The sequence below is a fragment of the Chrysemys picta genome, chromosome 16, assembly GCF_011386835.1.
Source record: "Chrysemys picta bellii isolate R12L10 chromosome 16, ASM1138683v2, whole genome shotgun sequence".
Taxonomy (NCBI): domain Eukaryota; kingdom Metazoa; phylum Chordata; order Testudines; family Emydidae; genus Chrysemys; species Chrysemys picta.
Genome location: NC_088806.1, coordinates 14,073,250 through 14,088,284, shown reverse-complemented (window position 1 = coordinate 14,088,284; position 15,035 = coordinate 14,073,250). Strand labels below are relative to the sequence as shown.

Here is a 15,035-nt window from a genome sequence, read left to right as displayed (position 1 = left end):
GCAGGGTTAGCTTCCACGGGGGGGGGCTCCCCGGGCGGGGTTAGCTGCAGAGGGGGGGTAGCTGCTGCTGCAGGGGGGCTCCCCGGGTGGGAGGGGGCGGTGGGCGGGGTTAGCTGCTGCGGGGGGGCTCCCCGGGTGGGAGGGGGCGGTGGGCGGGGTTAGCTGCTGCGGGGGGTCTCCTCTGGTGGGGGGGTGTGGTTAGCTGCCGTGGGGAGCGGGCAGGGTAAGCTGGGTGGGGGGTGGCGCAAGGTGGAAGTTTCGCCTAGGGCACGAAACTTCCTTGCACCGGCCCTGGGCCCCACACTACAAGAAGGATGTGGAAAAATTGGAAAGAGTCCAGCAGAGGGCAACAAAAATGATGAGGGGGCTGGAGCACATGACTTATGAGGAGAGACTGAGAGAACTGGGATTATTTAGTCTGCAGAAGAGAAGAATGAGGGGGGATCAGTGGTAACAGATGACAGAACAAGGAGTAATGTTCTCAAGTTGCAGTGGGGGAGGTTTAGGTTGGATATTAGGAAAATCTTTTTCACTAGGAGGGTGATGAAGCACTGGAATGGGTTACCTAGGGAGGTGGTGGAATCTCCTTCCTTAGAGGTTTTTAAGGTCAGGCTTGACAAAGCCCTGGGTGGGATGATTTAGTTGAGGATTGGTCCTGCTTTGAGCAGGGGGTTGGACTAGATGACCTCCTGAGGTCCCTTCCAACTCTATGATTCTATGATCCAGGAGAAGTGCTGCATTTGTAAGAACTTTTGGCCACAAACTCAGAAGGAGTGGGATATCTGTTTCAGAACTCTCCTAATCGAGTCAGCCCTTCGCCTGGCATCCGAGCCCTCCCTCCAAGAATCAGCAAGTACCTCGGCATCGGTGTGTATTGCACCCCCGGCACCAGGCTCCACCCGGCACTGATCAACATCTCTGGTGCCTAAGAAGAAGGTGCGGAAGCACGGCTCCCTGGCACCAGGCAAAAAGGCCCAAGGGTCTTGGGGCAAGGGACATAGTTTGGCCCGCCCAGCCACTCCGGAGTCGCAAATGCGCGCCTCTCCAGTTGGGGCTCTGAGCCCCTCAAAAAGTGCGTCACTGACTCAGGCAGGGGCGGCAAGTTATATGGGATCGTGGTGCCTGGGCTCCAGCAATATTCAGGGCCCGGGGGCTCAGCTCCACCAATGTCTGGGGCCAGGTCTCTCCCCTGGCCCCACCTGCTGCCCCCGCGCACCTCCCCCAAGTGTCCCCCGGCCCCCACTTGCTGCCCCTGCGCACCTCCCCCGGGCCCCGGAGCATCCCTACCTCAAGCCAGTGTCTGCCTCCTACAGCTCCGTGCTGCGTTCTGCTCTGCTGGCTCCCGGCATCAACTGCCGCTGCAGGTCCTAGTGCCCCCCAACCACTAGTGCCAGGGCAGTCTGACCCCGACCCTGCCCTTCCGCCTCAGACCCTTCCCTTTTCTGGCGGGACCCTCCAACAGCACAGGGGGCTCCCCTGCCCGCTGTCACCGCTCCTGTCCCATGCTGGGCAAGGGGCAGCCCCACCCCCAGTGAGGCTACAGTGAGGGCAGCAGCAGGGGACGAGGTGCGCATGTGATGGCAGTCCCCCTCGGCACTCACCACAGGGGAGGCGAGGGGGCTTCCTGGACCTGAGAGGGGACCATGGAGCATATGCAGTGATAGTATGCTGCCGGGAGGGACAGGGGGGCCCTTCCCCCAGAGCTCACTGCTGCCAGTGGGGAGAGGGCTGGTGGGAGTCCTCCTTTCTGACCCCAATCTCCAGGGCAGCCTTCCTGCATCCCAAACTCCTCATCCCCAGTCCCACCCCACCCCACAGCCCGCACCACCAGTCAGAGCCCTCACCACCCCATACCCCAACCCTCTGCCCTAGCCCTGAGCCCCTCCCACACTCCAAACCCCTCATCACCAGCCCCATCCCAGAGCCCTCACATTTTAAAATGATTTTTAAAAATATATATCAGCTTACAAGGCAGGTGTGGGGGGGTGGGACTTGGACCTGATCTGGGCACCACCAAAAATTATACAAACCTGCCACCTCTGGACCCAGGGGAGTGGTATGTGATCCAAACCCCTGCTGGCACTGGCACCTGTCCAGGCCTCCCCGCCACGGAGAGAGCAAAGACCTCCACCAGCGCTGTTGATGCAGCAGGATGTGGCAAAGGCTCCCCAAGATGGCAAGCCAGCTTCCATGATTCCTCAGGGTTAATGGAGCGTCGACACTCCTCTGAGACAAGACAGCACTCCCCACCACAACGCCGCAAATCCCTGGAGTCACAGCCCAGATCCTGTGGGGCTCACCCCCAGTCATCGGCACTGCAATCATGGTCACTGCCACCCAGGCACAGTTTGCCTGAAGATCGACTTCAGTCTCCATATTACCGGCACCACTCGCCCTCCTACCGGTTGGCCTCTTATTGAAGATCCCCATCACCTGCCATGTAGGAACACTCCCCATCCAGGCTCTGGTCTCCCAGGCACTGCTACCAATCGCCCCAGTACCAATGCCGCTCATCCCACTCCGAGCACCGGTCTCCGATGGCAGCCATTAGCAGGCACACTCAGGCATCAACAGCTCCTCCATTGTAACCAGAAGGGGATTTCTCAAGTACGGCGGGCTGGGTTAGCCCCTCGCCCAGGTCTCACCAGCATGATAGGGGCTCCGAGACCACGTCAACTTTGGCACAGCAGTGGTATCAAGGCCAGGGGCCAAACCAATGGCCTTATTGGGGTACATGGGGAATGCTGGTCATGGCAATGTCCTCTTCCCAATGCTCTTTGGCTGCCACCTCAGAGCAATAGCAGGCGGCACCAGTAGCATCGGCGTCACCTGGCTCAGTGCATGCAGATCACGCAGAGGTCGGAGTAGAGGAAGCGATACCCACCCCTAAACCTCCCTCCCCAGTGGTGGACGAAGCCCTACCTGGAAAGAAGATTTCAGATGCTACAGGGCTCTTTGATTTAGCGGATAAAGGCATGAGAAGATCCAATTCTTGGAAGCTGTATCTAGAAAATATCAAATTGTAAGTAAAGCACAAATCTTTGACAGTGGTGTTGGAGCATTGCTCACTCCTCGCTTACAGACAGCCCCCAACCTGAAGCAAATACTCACCAGCAACTACACACCACACCACAGAAACTCTAATCCAGGAACCAATCCCTGTAACAAACCCCGTTGCCTTCTCTGTCCCCATATCTACTCTAGCAACACCATCATAGGACCCAACCACACCAGCCACACCATCAGGGGCTCATTCACCTGCACATCTACTAATATGATATATGCCATAATGTGCCAGCAATCCCCGTCTGTCATGTACATTGGCCAAACTGGACAGTTTCTACGTAAAAGGATAAATGGACACAAATCAGACATCAGGAATGGTAACATACAAAAGTCAGTAGGTGAACATGTCAATCTCCCTGGACATTCAATAACAGATTTAAAAGTAGCCATTCTTCAACAAAAAAACTTCAAAAACAGACTTCAAAGAGAAACTGCAGAGCTACAATTCATTTGCAAACTTAACACCATCGATTTGGGCTTGAATAGGGACTGGGAGTGGCTGGCTAACTACAAAAGCAATTTCCCCTCTCTTGGTATTGACACCTTCTCATCAATTATTGGGAGTGGACAACATCCACCCTGACTAAATTGGCCTTCAACATTGGTTCTCCACTTGTAAGGTAACTCCCTTCTCTTCATGTGCCAATATATCTTTATGCCTGTATCTGTAATTTTCACTCCATGCATCTGAAGAAGTGAGTTTTTTACCCACAAAAGCTTATGCCCAAATAAATCTGTTAGTCTTTAAGGTGCCACTGGACTCCTCATTGTTTTTGTGGATACAGACTAACACGGCTACCCCTTTGATACTTGTATAATTACAGTTACCATCAACAGCCCATTAGCTGGTTGATCCTAAGTCTGCCGTTGTAAGACAAAATTACAAAATCTTCATGCTCTCAAACATAACAGGAGCAGAAAGACAGACAGATTTCCACAATGAGCAAACCTTCAAAAAAGTGAACCACCAGGTCAGAGAAACTCCCATTCCGTGTGTGAAATTTAATAGACTAGGCAAAGCATGTTGAGGAAAGGTGGGGCAGCAGCTCCTAGCTTTAACGTCAGGAAAGGTGAAAGGGGCTTAATTACACAACTTCACACTCTATGAAGTGGCGAAGCAGGGACGCCTGTGAAGTTCCCAGTCAAGCTGTGCTTGCTCTGTCTCATGCTCAGTATTCTTCTTTGAGAGAGTTGATGTCCTGGTCGGAGCACAACACTGGACAAAGGAACTGGTTTCTATTCAGTTCCTACTACAACAGGCACTCTGTGGCAAGGGGTTTTCAGTGGTGCAATAAAGGTGAATAATCTCTGTACTTTGGATAACAAATTAGTTGGAAGAGTTTCAGGGAATTTTTTTTTAGCCACAAACCTATGTAGCTAGACAATAAAATCTGCTTTATTTTAACATTGCTTTGCAAATCAAGAGCAAATGCTGTGACTCTTGTTTCTCCAGCATTGTTACTCTTTGTGTTACTCCCAACAGAAAAACAAACAGGGTATTCACCCGTTCAGTTCATGAATGATCGGTGTGTTTCCTTTGCCCTAGCTGTACACTCAGAGCGCATTAAAGCAGCTGCCATGCATTCCTTCCCCCTACCCCAAACATTGGTTTGTGATTACTATTCTATTTTAATCTGAAGATACTCTTCCACAGCTGCTTGTCTTATGTTTCCCTGATATGACTCGGTGCTCAGCTCTGGGACATTTGTACAAAGTAGCCAAACACAGAGAAGATTTCAGTTTGTAGCCTAATCTCTGCCATTGCTGATTTATCCCTTGTTTTCGTGTCATTGTGTGGGAGGCTGTTTTGGCAGTGTTGAAATGATTGGCTGTGCAGGCAGTCTCTCTGTCCAGAGGTATTGTACACAAATCTGACTCAAGCTGCAGAAGGCATTCTTATTATCTAAGTAACCTTCAGGGGGAAACAGGGGAAGAATGGAATCTAAATCCCCTGCTTTCCAAATTCACTCCAAGTTTGGGTTATTGCAAACATCCTCAGGGCTTGGCTACACTTGCGAGTTAGAGCGCATTAAAGCAACCCCAGGGGCCCTAGCTCACTACCCATCCACACTGGCAAGGCACGTAGAGCGCTCTGACTCCAGGGCCAGAGCTCTCCTGGTAGTCCACCTCAGCAAGAAGATTAACGCTTGGTGCGCATTGGCTGAAACGTCCGGGTGTCAGTGTGAACGAGGTGTTGCATTACTGCGCTCTGATCAGCCTCCAGAAACATCCCATAATCCCCTTAAGTTAAGTGCCACTCTTGTCATTGTTTTGTAATCGCTGCAGGAATGCGGATATGCCCTTTGAAAGCTCCGTTTCTGATAGCCGGCATGCTTATCTGCTCTGAGACAAAGCAACCATTACTGTGGAATGCTGTGTAAGAGAGAGAGAGGCGAGGGGGGGGAAGGGGGATCTGCTGCTGTCTGAACTTACAAGATAGCATGCTGACATGCTCTCAACCCCCCAAAAACCCACTCTCTCTCTCCCCACATATACACAACACACTCCCTGTCACACTCCACCCCACCCCCCCATTTGAAAAGCACGTTGCAGCCACTTGCATGCTGGGATAGCTACCACAATGCACTGCGCTCTGTGGTCGTTACAAGAGCTGCTAATGTGGCCATGCCAGTGCGCTTGCAGCCGTCAGTGTGGACAGATTGCAGCACTTTTCCTACTGCGCTCTACGAAGGCTGGTTTAACTCAAAGCGCTCTACCTCTGGAAGTGTAGCCATGCCCTCAGTTTTCACATTTCCACCACCCTTGGAATACGTTGTCACGGACTCACAGATCGTGCCCACCCGTGGCCCCGTGCGGTCCATGGGGGGTGCCCCTTTCAGTGAGACAGCCCTTTTCGGGGGTCCACTCTCTCTCGGGGGTTAAGCCTCTCTGCCTCCTGGAGCTGCACCTCTCTGAGCCTCAGCGCATCTGTCTCTGCCGTGGGCCCCCTCAGGGAGTCCACTCGCTCTGGACCCCCCGGGCCTCCGCCTCCGAAGGGGATGATGCAACCCTGTTCTCTAGACCAGAGTGACTCTCAGCCAGAGTAAAACAGGATCGTTTACTGAGCATTGAACACAGCACAGGAAACTCTCTGACCCTCAGGCCTGGCCTCCCTCCACACAGCATATCCCAGTCTCTCCCTGCATCCAGGTGGGCTCTGCCTACTTCCCCTCTCCAGCCCAGAGATCCCCTGCTTCCCAGCTTCTGAGATCACTGGCCCCAAGCCCTGCCTCTGTCCATTGTCTTCTCTCCAGGTAAACAGGGTCGCCTCGGCCTCCTGTCTTCTGGCCCCCTCTGGCTGGAACTGGCTGGTTAGGTCATGGGTCCTCTCTTCGCAGCCCATTGTCCTCCCACTGGCCAGAACTGGCTGCTGGGTCTCCGGGTCACCAGATCACCAGTCACTGGGGTATCCATCCTCCAGTCCATTTGCTGGGGTCCCAAGTTCCCTCTCCAGTCCTCTGTAACAACAAACTCCCTCTCCCCTCCCTCGTTAAACCAGTAACACCCAGGGAAACTGAGTCCCACCCCCTCTGCATGCAAACCATTGGAAAACAAGGAAAAAACAAGAAAATCCCCCACTTCATCACATACACTATTCAGCTTTTCCTTGAAAGCCTGCTGGCATAGAGAGGCTAAGCCCAAGAAAAATGAAGCAAGCATCACTTGCAGCAGACTTTATCAATCCTGAGGTGGTAACAGGCCACTTCATTTTGAATGGTCTCTTAGAATATGTGTTAACTATGTATGCTAAACAATCTGTTCCACCTTTTATTTAGCTGTGACACTCTGAGTACCTTTCATGGACCTCAAGGACAGCTCTGTGTAGCTTGAAAGCTTGTCTCTTTCCCTAACAGATGTTGGCCCAATAAAAGATATTACCTCACCCACCTTGTTTCTTTAATCAGCCATTTCATTCTCTTCAGTACCTGGCTCTAAAGAGGGACACAGCAGCAAAGTGGAACTGTCCTAACCAAACCACTGCATTCCATCAGTCCTGCTTGGGTTATCAGAACCCCTCCTAAGTTGCTAGTGTATGGAAATCCCTGTGTTTGTGGGTCAGTTTTTTCCTTGACAGCTAGCTTTTGGGAAACCAGGGTCTATATTTATAAAAAGGACTTTCTTTAGCGTGTGCTTACACACAGTGCTGCTTACAATTAAATGCAGTGTGCTGAATTTGCTCCCAAGAGCTTTGTAGGTCTGTAACTTCACTGGTCAATCATCTCATCTTTCCCTGGAGTGACATGCAGAAAATGTCTTTATTAGAGGTATGGAACAGCTTGCATATGAGGAGGGCTTAATAAGACTGGGACTTTTCAGCTTGGAAAAGAGACGACGAAGGGGGATATGATAGAGGTCTATAAAATCATGACTGGTGTGGAGAAAGTAAATAAGGAAGTGTTACTTATAACACAAGAACTAGGGGTCACCAAATGAAATTAGTAGGCAGCAGGTTTAAAACAAACAAAAGGAAGTATTTTCATATAGAGGATCGGTCCATCAATGGCTATTAGCCAGGACAGGCAGGGATGGTGTCCCTAGCCTGTTTGCCAGAAGCTGGGAATGGGCGACAGCGGATGGATGTCTTGATGATTACCTGATCTTCTCATTCCCTCTGGGGCACCCGGCATTGGCCACTGTCGGAAGACAGGAGACTGGGCTAGATTGATCTTTGGTCTGACCCAGTATGGTCGTGCTTATGTCCCTCTCAGCTGATGCCTCTTGGAAACTGTGAAATGACCATCTTTATGTATTCAAAATTACGTAGCTCTTGCCACCCTCCTCCCCTCCCCCTCCACTTGCACCCTGGATAGGAATGTGGTGAAGCAGAGAGAAGTCTCTCCTCTCATGCGGACCCTTGGCTAATATTAACAGTCAGTATAGGGGAACACAGATTATTGTCAAATTGCACTGAATCTGGAGCAATGCAAAATTTTGTGGTCTGCCATAATTTCTCAGGAATTCACCTCCATTTGTATAAAGAAATGGAAGTGCAATGGGTAAAAGGAAGAGACATTCAACAGAGTAAGGAAAATCAAATGAAAGCAAAGGTCCCCCTCCCCAAACATGTTCAGGAGGAGAGAGGGATTGGAGCAGTTGGTTGGGAAGGGGTAAGGAATTCACACTGCTCTGGAATATTTGTATGGATGTTAACGTGTATTTCTCTGATTCAGTTGGTGACAGCGGCTGAATTGGACCGTTGTTAATTTTGTGTGACCTTTGGATAAGATTTGAGAGCTGCAGCATTTCCTCTCCTTCAACAGGGCTAAGGGTTACTGGTGGGTAGCTGGGTGATGACAATAGGAATTGGTGGGAATTATATTTGGAAAAATAAAATGTTAGACATTCTAATAAGAAATGGCTTGTTCCGCATTTCAATCCAGATGCTAATTCCTTGGGGTTTGTACTGTTAAATGTATTGACTTTTCAGCCACTTGTTCCCAAAATACTAGTCTGGAAATGCAATGGTTTGTCTGAATCCTGGCTTCTGGTGGAGAGAGAGGCAAATGGGTGGTACAGTGGGGAGGCACCAGATCTGTACACTGTTCCTAGTGGAAAGAATGTCTTTGTGTTTGTCAAGGTTCCTTCCCCACTCTGAACTCTAGGGTACAGATGTGGGGACCTGCATGAGAACCTCTAAGCTTAATTATCCGCTTAGATCTGGTTTTGCTGCCACCACCCAAATTATTTATGAGTCATTTGGGAAACTCTGTCTACCTCCCCCGCAGAATATCTCCCTCCCAAGTACTATAACCCTTCCCTGGGTAGCCTTGAGAGACTTCTCCACCAATTTCCTGGTGAACACCGATCCAAACCCTTGGATCTTAAAACAAGGAGAAATTAACCATTCCCCCTCCTTTCCCCCACCAATTCCTGGTGAGTCCAGATCCAACCCCCTTGGATCTTAAAACAAGGAAAAATCAATCAGGTTCTTTAAAAGAAGGCTTTTAATTAGAGAAAGAAAGGTAAAAATCATCTCTGTAAAATCAGGATGGAAAATAACTTTACAGGGTAATCAGAATCAAAGAGCCCAGAGGAACCCCCTCTAGCCTTAGGTTCAAAGTTACAGCAAACAGAGGTAAACCCGCTAGCAAAAGGAACATTTACAAGTTGAGAAAACAAAGATAAAACGAACACGCCTTGCTTGGCTGTTACTTACAAGTTTGAAATATGAGAGACTTGTTTAGAAAGATTTGGGGAGCCTGGATTGATGTCTGGTCCCTCTTAGTCCCAAGAGCGAACACACTCAAAAACAAAGAGCACAAACAAAGCCTTCCCCCTCCCCAAGATTTGAAAATACCTTGTTCCCTTATTGGTCCTTTGGGTCAGGTGTCAGCCAGGTTACCTGAGCTTCTTAACCCTTTACAGGTAAAAGGATTTTGGTGTCTCTGGCCAGGAGGGATTTTATAGTATTGTACACAGGAGGGTTGTTACCCTTCCCTTTATAGTTATGACAGTGTTTTACTACAGGGTAAGGACTATCAGGAAATTCCCTGCCTGGTACCAGAGGCCTTGTTGCCAGCCCTACTGTATTTGAGTCTCTGATTGTCTTTGGAGCTTCAATGACAAAGGGTGAACTGTGGCTTTGCCATGAGCTATGAGTGAGGGGCAGTGTGGTCATGCTGCCCCTGGAGCAAACCAAGGGGCAGATTGTGGCTCAGAGGCACAGTCTCCTCTCTGGATGGGTCCCCACTTACTCTGACGGGGAAATACCCCCATTCCAGATCCATACCCTGCATTTCAGCATAGCCAGTACATTGGGGTGGAGCCAAGGCTTTGACCATTCCCCACATGGCCCCATCCACTCTTCCCCCCTTGTGCAAGGGAGTGCTGTCCTTCTCATGCTGCTACCTGCAATCCAGCGCAAGGGATTAAGGTTATGCACTCTTACTTCCTTGTGCAGCTGCCACATCTACCCGAGATTGACCATCATTCCTGAAATGTGACATTGCTTTGTGGTAATAAGTGTTTCAAGCTGTTTTGTGCTGGTACAGGGTGGGCATGAAGAACCTGACCTTTGCAGGTCAGAGATCTTTGCCACTAAGGGCAGAGTTTATAAGTCGGTGGCTATAGCTCCAGGGTGGGAAGAAATGTGAGCAGGTAGGCTCATGCAGCTTGAAAGATCGGATGTGGTCTTTTGCAAAACATGTGTGCATCTGCAAAGAAAAATAGCCTTTTTATGTTTTCTTTTTATTGTTCCAGTTTTTTGTTTGCTCCCCTTTCTCCATGCTTGTCATTTCCCCTCCCCCAAACACCAGTCCCTGTCTTTTTGATTTCTTTTTTTTTCTTTTGGCATGGGATGGGATGCAATGGAAGAAATGATTTTTCACCCCAATTTTGGCCAGCTCTGGGCTCCAGCAAGGGCAGCAGCACTCACTTTCCAGAGCTGGGCTTTCTAAAGAGCTGTGCAGCTCTGACTTACTCAGAAAGCTAGGTAGCTGGGTCACACACATTGCCTAAATGCTGACTCATGGGGAGGCCTTTGCATTGGCCTCCTCTGTGCAAAGAGACATGCAGCCTGGTGTTTGGTGTAGTTCAGCCAAGGCATTAAAGTCAGCATGTGGTTCCATCCTCACTCCGACTGCTGGGTCAAATTTGCTGCTGGCCTGCACCTGGTGTCCTGGTCAGAAATAGCCCAGCTTTGATGACCTGCCAGTCACATTATAAAATTCACCTGATAGGGGTTTTGGGAGAGGGGGCTGAGGGTGTCCTGCCTAGAACAATGCAGGGTGGAATAGAACTTTCCTTGCAGGTAGCTGACTGGCAGAGCTCCTGTCTAAATGATTCATTCCATGCTCTTGGGCTTGCTGTAATGCTAATGATATGTTAGTGTGTCTAAACTCTTGGAGAAGTGTTGCTTTTTATTATTTACATCAAAATAAATGACACCCAGTAGGAACTCCGAATAGTAGAGATTTACACAGACTTTGCATGGCTGTAAATGATAATACAAGATGCAGGGCAATGGTGGAACAGATCTGTTATTCCTGAATTTTTCATGTCAGACCCTTCCTGTCCTAAAAAGACTTGTTGTGGGGAATAGGACTAAACAATTGGGCGTCTGTCTTTTCTAATGGTTCTGGCATCCTCCAATTATGTGCTACCCCGTGGAATAGCTTCCAAGAAATATATTGACACAGAGACACACACAAAAACACCACAAGGCAATCAAGCACACCGGCACAACCCTCCAAAAAGTCACACAGACACCAATGAGATCAGCAAAATCACAAACAAAAAACATATGGTACATGATAACTAGGGCCCAGAGGTGAAAGTAAGCCGGTACGCCGGTAAGCCGTACCGGGGAGAATCAGCTTCCCCTGGTGGCAATTTAAAGGGCTTGGGGCTTCCAGCAGCGGCTAAAGCCCCAGGCCCTTTAAATTGCCACCAGAACCCTGCTGCCGGAGCCCTGGGGAATCGGCCTCTGCAGCTGGTAGCTCTGGGGTGATTTAAAGGGCCTGGGGCTCCCAGCTGCTGATGCCCCGAGCCCTTTAAATCCTGATTTAAAGCGCCTGGGGATTTAAAGGCCCCGTCTCTTCCGGTTGAAGCCCCGCCCCCTCCTAAGGACTCCAGAGTACCGGTAAGTCCTTTAAGTTAGTTTCACCACTGCTAGGGCTCTACCAAATTCATGGCCATGAAGAACGCATCATGGACCATGAAATCTGTCCTCCCTCCATGAAATCTGGTGTTTTGTGTGCTTTTACCCTATACTATACAGATTTCACTGGGGAGACCAGCATTTCTCAAATTGGGGGTCCTGCCCAAAAGGGAATTGCAGGGGATCACAAGGTTATTTTAGGGGGTTGTAGTATTGCCACCTTTGCTTTTGCACTACCTTCAGAGCTGAGCGGCCATAGAGAGTGGCTGTTGGATGGGCACTCGGCTCTGAAGGCAGTGCCCCGCCAGCAGCAGCGCAGAAGTAAGGGTGGCAATACCAGACCATGCCACCCTTACTTCTGCGCTGCTGCCTTCGGAGCTGGGCGGCCGGAGAGTTGCAGCTGCTGACTGGGTGCCCAGCTCTGCAGGCTGCAGCGCAGAAGGGTGGCAATACCATACCAGGCCATCCTTACTTCTGTGCTGCTGCTGGCGGTGGCCCCTCCAACAGCCGCTGCTCTCTGGCTGCCCAGCTCTGAAGACAGTGTTGGCGCCAGCAACAGCGCAGAAGTAAGGCTAGTAGTACCGCAATTCCCCTACAATAACCTTGCAACCCCCCACACCTCTTTTTTGGGTCAAGACCCCTACAATTACAACACTATGAAATTTCAGATTTAAATAGCTGAAATAAAGAAATGTATTATTTTAAAAATCCCATGACCATGAAATTGACCAGAATGGATCGTGAATTTGGTAGGGCCCTAATGATAACTCTGTGGAGAAAGGAGACAGACATACTCATAAATTCAGATACACTCACACACATGCAAACATGGACTCGCTTGCACAGAGACGCACATATATAGAGGCAGTAACACACACAATTCACACACATGTAAATGCACAGGCACACTCACACAGGAACACAGACAAAATGTGAGACAGAGACACACCCAGAGACACATGAGCAGGACCCAGTGGCACATAAACACAGAGCTATAACCACACACATACAAGCACCCAGAGGGTCACATGTACATGATGCAATATTGATATTGCCCACACACACAGGGCCAGCTTTAGGCCAATTCCACCAATTCCCCGAATCGGGCCCCGCACCCAAGAGGGCCCCGCGCCCAGTGGGAGGGACGCCCAGAGTGGGGGGCAAGTGCCAGAGAATCCTTTCCCTGGCTAGAGGCACCTTTTTATTTTTTACTCACCCCGGCACTCCAGGTCTTTGGTGGCAGGTCCTTCACTCGCTCCGGGTCTTTGGCGGCACTTTGGCGGCGGGTCCTTCAGTTCCATCGAAGATCTGGAGCAAGCGAAGGACCCGCCGCCAAAGACTAGGAGCGCGGCCTGGTGCGTATAAGCCCCACGTGTTTTTTATGTGGTTTTTTTTTAGTCATCCCTGCCGGGGCCCCGTCGAAACTGTTCGAATCGGGCCCCGCACTTCCTAAAGCCAGCCCTGCACACGCATAGTCACAGAGAAGTACCTCCCCTGCTTTCACTTACACATAGATCTGGTTTGTTATAAACCCCAGTGCTTTCTTGTCTTGTTTTAACAGATGACTGCCACAGCGCAACAGCCGGCTAAGGCACAGCCAGTGCACATCACAACACCCTCGGCAGCAGCCAACACCCCAGTCCCCAGCACTCCTATTGACCCTCAGGCGCAGCTGGAGGCTGACAAGCGAGCTGTCTACAGGTACAGAGAAACTACTGCCAGGCTGCTCTTTAATGTTCCTTCCCAGCACTGGAGTGGCACGTTGAGCTATTACTGCAATCTGGCCTGGGGCTAACATGTCAGCAGGAGTCTACAGAGAGGCATTTGCTTAGGCGTCCTTCTCAATAGATTTGTCAGGAGGCAGCGTTCGGTTCACCTTAAACTAGGTGAGACCCATATTCCAGAAGAAAGAGTTCTGCTCTCTTTGTTAGAGAAATTAAAGGTACCTGCACACCATCCTGCTGAACAATGTGCAGGAGACAGGGACCCCAGTGCACCTGGGATGCTAAAGATCAGGAACAATTACTATGTGATGGAAGATATTAGGATGAACTGCTCAGTGGATACGGGGGAATTCTGAATTCCTTCTGTTACTTTCCCTTCCTAATTTGTTTGGCTTCTCACCTGGTTATTCCTCGTACCTCACTGGTCTAAAATAGGGTGACCAGATGTCCCGATTTTATAGGGACAGTCCCGATTTTGGGGTCTTTTTCTTATATAGGCTCCTATTACCCTCCACCCCCTGTCCCGATTTTTCACACTTGTTGTCTGGTCACCCTAGGTCTAAAATGACCATGGGATTCAGTTATCATTGCTTTTTTAAAGGGGAATGTCTGGATACCGGGATACTATCTGATGCCTGTTTGGCTGCCTCTGTGACATAAGTAGTCAGCCAGACCTGCTCACCCTGCTGTCCAAGCCCCCCCTGGGCAGCAGGCTCACACGAGCAGTAATCCCCACGCCTCAGGGCAGAGAGCTAGCCCACATGATAGACCACGTAATCATCCACAGCGGTGGGCTCATCCTCTCCTTAACCCCTCAGCCATCACAACAGGGTGACTTTTGCATTGACCCTTCTGGGTAATTTCCCATCCCTGGCCTCATGTGTAGACACAAGAGGATGAGGAGAACATTTGCTCTTTAAAACTAAAAGTTGTCTGTATTATTAACTGCTAACACAGATGAGCAAGCAGCAATGCCGCTGAGCAGGGATCCCAAATGTAGGCTCAAGGGGATTCCTGCTTCTTCACCTGGCAACCTTTACACCTGGCTTTATTTCCTCTTTGATCCAAGGAAAAGGTTCTGCCGATTCAGCTTTCAGTGCATCTGGCCCCCTACTCAACTGGCTGGCCTACTGGACAACGGGGTGGGCTCCTTGGTGAAGAGATTGAGAGCTGGATTCTGCCCTGCTCTGTCCCTGGGTCAGTCATTTATCCCGGTGCAAAATAGGTGACTATCAGACCAGAATGGCAGCGTTCTGTCCCCGCTTTGCTCGGGTGTATGGAAGGGCAACCGAGGCCTGGAAACTGAGGAACATTTCTGGTGGAGTGTCTGTAGCTGCATAAAAGCTAAAGTGATGTCTTTTTGTGGGCACTGAAGTAGACTAAACAGGTAGGCACTCCCAGTAAATGCACTTAGTAACTGGGTTAGCTGGTGCTACTCCAGCAGGTATGTATGAGAAAAGAAAATATCTGGAATAAAAAAAAATGCAAGAGAAAAAGCCTCTCTCTGCAAAATGTCCATGACAGCTGATAGGAATGGCTGCCTCCTCTCCTACATTATTATTATAGTTATACAAATGTTGATCACAAGCTCTAAGCACTCAATAATATAATACAGGTATCTAGGTTCTGCTCACTGAATGTACCAT

The 15,035-nt window shown here is 50.0% G+C and overlaps 1 protein-coding gene across 28 annotated transcripts in view; it reads left to right on the top strand.

Annotated features, from left to right (window-relative positions):
* PKNOX2 (PBX/knotted 1 homeobox 2) overlaps positions 1-15,035 on the top strand; it is a 658,041-nt gene that overhangs the window by 404,751 nt on the left and 238,255 nt on the right. For all 28 annotated transcript variants that reach the window (XR_010593235.1, XM_065570190.1, XM_065570188.1 and 25 more), the window contains one exon: positions 13,227-13,366. Coding sequence is in view for 27 of the 28 variants with exons in the window: in XM_065570190.1 (XP_065426262.1) it covers positions 13,227-13,366 (140 nt within the window). In the remaining variant the exon portion in view is untranslated. The remainder of the gene's footprint in view (positions 1-13,226; positions 13,367-15,035) is intronic.